The sequence below is a fragment of the Callionymus lyra genome, chromosome 6, assembly GCF_982586985.1.
Source record: "Callionymus lyra chromosome 6, fCalLyr1.hap1.1, whole genome shotgun sequence".
Classification (NCBI taxonomy): Eukaryota; Metazoa; Chordata; class Actinopteri; order Syngnathiformes; family Callionymidae; genus Callionymus; species Callionymus lyra.
This window is the reverse complement of record NC_141823.1, coordinates 315,001-322,500: the sequence shown is the minus strand read 5'-3', so window position 1 is coordinate 322,500 and position 7,500 is coordinate 315,001. Positions and strand designations below refer to the sequence as shown.

The following is a 7,500-nucleotide window of genomic DNA, read 5'->3' as shown; positions in this document are numbered from 1 at the left end:
CATGACATCATTATGACATCATCATGACATCATCATGACATCATCATGACATCATTATGACATCATCATGACATCATCATGACATCATCATGACATCATCATGACATCATCATGACATCATCATGACATCATCATGACATCATCATGACATCATCATGACATCATCATGACATCATTATGACATCATCATGACATCATCATGACATCATCATGACATCATTATGACATCATTGCCCTTAAAGAGATCAATGGTCTTGATTATCGATCGATGTGTGTTTCTGTTCAGTATTGATGTTCCATGTTGTTCTGGCGCCTCCTAGTGTCACACACCAGTCACTGCGCTTCATGGAGCTCCTTGACAGGTCAAAGGTCAAGCAGGTGTCTGAGTCGACACGTCTTTTGTCTTCTTGTTCTTCTTGTTCTTCTTGTTCTTCTCTCTTCCTGCTCGTCATAAACCTTCTTCCTGTCTTTTATGGTCCTCGTCTGGACCTTTGATCTCCTCCTTCTGATCCTCTCACTGCAGCGCCACTGACCACTGCTGGACCTCCTAAGAAGCGGCACAAAGGCTGGTCACCTGACGGGCAGCAGGACCCGCTGAAGTCTCCACCCTCCTCGTCCAGGACGTCCCTCACCACGGCGTCCAGAGGTGGAGCAGGTGAGACCTCTGGAGGCTCCTCACCTGTGCAGGTGCCCGAGCAGCTGCTCCTCACCTGTGGTCTGCAGCCGGTGGTCTTCAAAGGTCACGGAACCTTCCCTGAGCTGCGAGGAAACGTGAGCGAGGTCCTGGTCACGTCCGTGCTGCAGACCTGCTTCATGAGCCTCCAGACGCTGCCCAGGTTCTACCAGGACTCGGGACCTCCTGCCATCAGACCCCTGTCGGCAGAGATGCAGATCCTGCTCACGGTCCACTACCTGGTGCAGCTGGGTGAGCGACCCCTGACCCCTGACCCCGCCGGTCCACAGCAACATGACGTCCTCTCTGCTGCAGGTCCAGACCAGGTTCCTCTGATCCCAGACCTGGAGCAGATCCTCATGAGGTCCTGGCGTGAGTCGCACTTGAGTCGCGTGCGTCACTTCCAGAGCCGACCGGAGGCGAGTCTTTCCTCAGCGACTCTGACTCACGGCTCTGACTCTGACTCACGGCTCTGACTCTGACTCACGGCTCTGACTCTCGGCTCTGACTCTGACTCACGGCTCTGACTCACGGCTCTGACTCACGGCTCTGACTCACGGCTCTGACTCATGACTCTGACTCATGACTCATGACTCATGACTCATGACTCTGACTCACGGCTCTGACTCTGACTCTGACTCATGACTCTGACTCATGACTCACGGCTCTGACTCACGTCTCTGACTCATGACTGTGACTCATGACTCTGACTCTGACTCATGACTCTGACTCATGACTCTGACTCATGACTCATGACTCTGACTCATGACTCTGACTCTGACTCTGACTCATGACTCTGACTCATGACTCATGACTCATGACTCATGACTCATGACTCATGACTCTGACTCTGACTCATGACTCTGACTCATGACTCTGACTCATGACTCTGACTCTGATTCATGACTCTGACTCATGACTCATGACTCTGACTCATGACTCTGACTCACGGCTCTGACTCTGACTCATGACTCTGACTCATGACTCTGACTCATGACTCTGACTCATGACTCATGACTCACGGCTCTGACTCACGGCTCTGATTTTGACTCATGACTCTGACTCATGACTCACGGCTCTGACTCTGACTCACGGCTCTGACTCTGACTATGACTCATGACTCTGACTCTGACTATGACTCATGACTCTGACTCATGACTCATGACTCATGACTCTGACTCTGACTCACGGCTCTGACTCTGACTCATGACTCACGGCTCTGACTCACGGCTCTGACTCACGTCTCTGACTCATGACTCTGACTCATGACTCTGACTCTGACTCATGACTCATGTCTCATGTCTCTGACTCATGACTCATGTCTCTGACTCATGACTCTGACTCATGACTCTGACTCATGACTCTGACTCACGACTCTGACTCATGACTCTGACTCACGGCTCTGACTCACGGCTCTGACTCTGACTCACGGCTCTGACTCACGGCTCTGACTCTGACTCATGACTCTGACTCATGACTCATGACTCTGACTCACGGCTCTGACTCACGGCTCTGACTCTGACTCATGACTCTGACTCATGACTCATGACTCACGGCTTTGACTCTGACTCACGGCTCTGACTCTGACTCATGACTCTGACTCATGACTCTGACTCATGACTTTGACTCATGACTCATGACTCTGACTCATGACTCTGACTCATGACTCTGACTCTGACTCTGACTCATGACTCATGACTCTGACTCTGACTCATGACTCTGACTCTGACTCTGACTCATGACTCATGACTCTGACTCATGACTCATGTCTCATGTCTCTGACTCATGACTCTGACTCATGACTCTGACTCTGACTCTGACTCATGACTCATGACTCTGACTCTGACTCATGACTCTGACTCTGACTCTGACTCTGACTCATGACTCATGACTCATGACTCTGACTCATGACTCTGACTCACGGCTCTGACTCATGACTCTGACTCATGACTCTGACTCATGACTCATGACTCTGACTCATGACTCTGACTCATGACTCTGACTCATGACTCTGACTCACGGCTCTGACTCATGACTCATGACTCTGACTCATGACTCTGACTCATGACTCATGACTCTGACTCACGGCTCTGACTCACGGCTCTGACTCACGGCTCTGACTCTGACTCATGACTCTGACTCATGACTGACTCATGACTCACGGCTCTGACTCTGACTCACGGCTCTGACTCTGACTCATGACTCTGACTCATGACTCTGACTATGACTCATGACTCTGACTATGACTCATGACTCTGACTCATGACTCATGACTCTGACTCACGGCTCTGACTCTGACTCATGACTCACGGCTCTGACTCACGTCTCTGACTCATGACTCTGACTCATGACTCTGACTCTGACTCTGACTATGACTCATGACTCATGACTCTGACTCATGACTCATGACTCTGACTCTGACTCATGACTCTGACTCATGACTCTGACTCACGGCTCTGACTCATGACTCTGACTCTGACTCTGACTCATGACTCATGACTCTGACTCTGACTCATGACTCTGACTCATGACTCTGACTCATGACTGACTCATGACTCATGACTCTGACTCATGACTCATGACTCTGACTCACGGCTCTGACTCACGGCTCTGACTCTGACTCATGACTCTGACTCATGACTCATGACTCTGACTCACGGCTCTGACTCTGACTCACGGCTCTGACTCTGACTCATGACTCTGACTCATGACTCTGACTCATGACTCATGACTCTGACTATGACTCTGACTCATGACTCATGACTCTGACTCATGACTCTGACTCTGACTATGACTCATGACTCATGACTCTGACTCACGGCTCTGACTCTGACTATGACTCACGGCTCTGACTCTGACTCATGACTCTGACTATGACTCATGACTCATGACTCATGACTCATGACTCATGACTCTGACTCATGACTCTGACTCATGACTCTGACTCACGGCTCTGACTCATGACTCATGACTCATGACTCTGACTATGACTCATGACTCATGACTCATGACTCATGACTCTGACTCTGACTCACGGCTCTGACTCTGACTCATGACTCTGACTATGACTCTGACTCATGACTCTGACTCATGACTCTGACTATGACTCATGACTCATGACTCTGACTCATGACTCTGACTCATGACTCTGACTATGACTCTGACTCTGACTCATGACTATGACTCATGACTCATGACTCTGACTCATGACTCTGACTATGACTATGACTATGACTCTGACTCTGACTCTGACTCATGACTCTGACTCATGACTCTGACTCATGACTCTGACTCACGGCTCTGACTCATGACTCTGACTCATGACTCATGACTCATGACTCATGACTCATGACTCTGACTCTGACTCATGACTCATGACTCTGACTCATGACTCTGACTCTGACTCATGACTCATGACTCTGACTCATGACTCTGACTCATGACTCTGACTCATGACTTATGGCTCTGACTCATGACTCTGACTCATGACTCATGACTCATGACTCATGACTCATGACTCATGACTCATGACTCTGACTCATGACTCATGACTCTGACTCTGACTCATGACTCTGACTCATGACTCTGACTCATGGCTCTGACTCTGACTCATGACTATGACTCTGACTCTGACTCATGACTCTGACTCATGACTCTGACTCTGACTCTGACTCTGACTCATGACTATGACTCATGACTCATGACTCTGACTCATGACTCTGACTTATGGCTCTGACTCATGACTCATGACTCATGACTCATGACTCTGACTTTGACTCATGACTCATGACTCATGACTCTGACTTTGACTCATGACTCATGGCTCATGTCTCTGACTCATGACTCTGACTTATGGCTCTGACTCATGACTCATGACTCATGACTCTGACTTTGACTCATGACTCATGACTCATGACTCTGACTTTGACTCATGACTCATGACTCATGACTCATGACTCATGACTCATGACTCTGACTCATGACTCTGACTTATGGCTCTGACTCATGACTCATGACTCATGACTCTGACTTTGACTCATGACTCATGACTCATCACTCTGACTCATGACTCATGACTCATGACTCTGACTTTGACTCATGACTCATGACTCATGGCTCTGACTCATGACTCTGACTCTGACTCATGGCTCTTTGTTGTCGTTCACAGTGTGTTTGTTGAGTCGTTCAAAGTAAACAATACATGTAACAAAGTAAACATATACTGTAGATATATATACCTTATATAAACACACACATATGGATATACTGTTCATTTACTGTATATATATATATATTTATACATATATATATTATATAATATATATATATATACTTTATATAAACACACATATATACATAAACTGTTCATATACTGTATGTATATATATATATATTTATACATAAATATATTATAATATATATATATATACTTTATATAAACGTTGTATTTTGTTAAAATGTGTATCTGTTAAAGTGTGTGTTAAAGTGTGTATATGTTAAAGTGTGTATGTATTAAAGTGTGTGTTAAAGCGTGTGTTAAAGTGTGTATATGTTAAAACGTGTGTTAAAGCGTGTGTTAAAGTGTGTATATGTTAAAACGTGTGTTAAAGCGTGTGTTAAAGTGTGTATATGTTAAAGTGTGTATGTGTTAAAGCGTGTGTTAAAGTGTGTATATGTTAAAGTGTGTATATGTTAAAGCGTGTGGTAAAGTGTGTATATGTTAAAGTGTGTGTTAAAGTCTCATGACTCTGACTCATGACTCATGACTCTGACTCATGACTCATGACTCTGACTCATGACTCATGACTCTGACTCATGACTCTGACTCATGACTCTGACTCTGACTCATGACTCTGACTCATGACTCTGACTCTGACTATGACTCATGACTACATATGTTAAAGTGTGTGTTAAAGTGTGTGTTAAAGTGTGTATCTTCTCTCACAGAACTCTGGCGTCCCTCCTCCACATCACTCTCTGCCCCCCCACAGCCAGCAGGTCGTGACCCCGGCACAGCTACCCTGGTTGGCGCAGTTGGCGGTGTCGTCCAGCGGGGGCGCTGTGGTGGTGCTGGCGGAGCAGAGTCCTCTGGCTCAGCTCCTGCAGCAGACCCTGGTCCGGCTGAAGGACGGAGACTTCATGGACACCAGCTTCATCGTGATCCTGGCGGCGCCGCCGGCGCAGGAGCTGCAGTCGTGTGTTCTGGTCGCTGGTGCGAGTCCTGCTGCTGCCGCTGCCGCTGAGCAACACACTGACGTGTTTGTGCTTCAGGGAGGCGTCAGTGTCGCGCTCTGGCTGAGGACATGTTGAGGTCAGAGGTCGAGGTCGCTCTGCAGCTCTGCAGCCCAGCTAGCCAGGAGCTGCTCCACTGCTGCAGTGCCCTCGGGCAAGGTATACTACACATATATACTTGTTACTACACTATCACAACACCAGAGTCAAGTACTGGACAATACTACACATATATACTTGTTACTACACTATCACAACACCAGAGTCAAGTACTGGACAATACTACACATATATACTTGTTACTACACTATCACAACACCAGAGTCAAGTACTGGACAATACTACACATATATACTTGTTACTACACTATCACAACACCAGAGTCAAGTACTGGACAATACTACACATATATACTTGTTACTACACTATCACAACACCAGAGTCAAGTACTGGACAATACTACACATATATACTTGTTACTACACTATCACAACACCAGAGTCAAGTACTGGACAATACTACAAATATATACTTGTTACTACACTATCACAACACCAGAGTCAAGTACTGGACAATACTACACATATATACTTGTTACTACACTATCACAACACCAGAGTCAAGTACTGGACAATACTACACATATATACTTGTTACTACACTATCACAACACCAGAGTCAAGTACTGGACAATACTACACATATATACTTGTTACTACACTATCACAACACCAGAGTCAAGTACTGGACAATACTACACATATATACTTGTTACTACACTATCACAACACCAGAGTCAAGTACTGGACACTACTACACATATATACTTGTTACTACACTATCACAACACCAGAGTCAAGTACTGGACAATACTACACATATATACTTGTTACTACACTATCACAACACCAGAGTCAAGTACTGGACAATACTACACATATATACTTGTTACTACACTATCACAACACCAGAGTCAAGTACTGGACAATACTACACATATATACTTGTTACTACACTATCACAACACCAGAGTCAAGTACTGGATAATACTACACATATATACTTGTTACTACACTATCACAACACCAGAGTCAAGTACTGGACAATACTACACATATATACTTGTTACTACACTATCACAACACCAGAGTCAAGTACTGGACAATACTACACATAAATACTTGTTACTACACTATCACAACACCAGAGTCAAGTACTGGACAATACTACACATATATACTTGTTACTACACTATCACAACACCAGAGTCAAGTACTGGACAATACTACACATATATACTTGTTACTACACTATCACAACACCAGAGTCAAGTACTGGACAATACTACACATATATCCTTGTTACTACACTATCACAACACCAGAGTCAAGTACTGGACAATACTACACATATATACTTGTTACTACACTATCACAACACCAGAGTCAAGTACTGGACAATACTACACATATATACTTGTTACTACACTATCACAACACCAGAGTCAAGTACTGGACAATACTACACATATATACTTGTTACTACACTATCACAACACCAGATTCAAGTACTGGATAATACTACACATATATACT

General features: G+C 45.3%; 1 protein-coding gene across 1 annotated transcript in view; it reads left to right on the top strand.

Moving 5' to 3' along the window:
* The window catches only part of greb1 (growth regulating estrogen receptor binding 1), a 46,575-nt gene that overhangs the window by 15,596 nt on the left and 23,479 nt on the right, over positions 1–7,500 (top strand). The window contains 4 exon segments of the mRNA XM_087793103.1: positions 524–925; positions 989–1,092; positions 5,621–5,885; positions 5,945–6,064. Coding sequence (XP_087649229.1) covers positions 524–925; positions 989–1,092; positions 5,621–5,885; positions 5,945–6,064 — 891 coding nt within the window.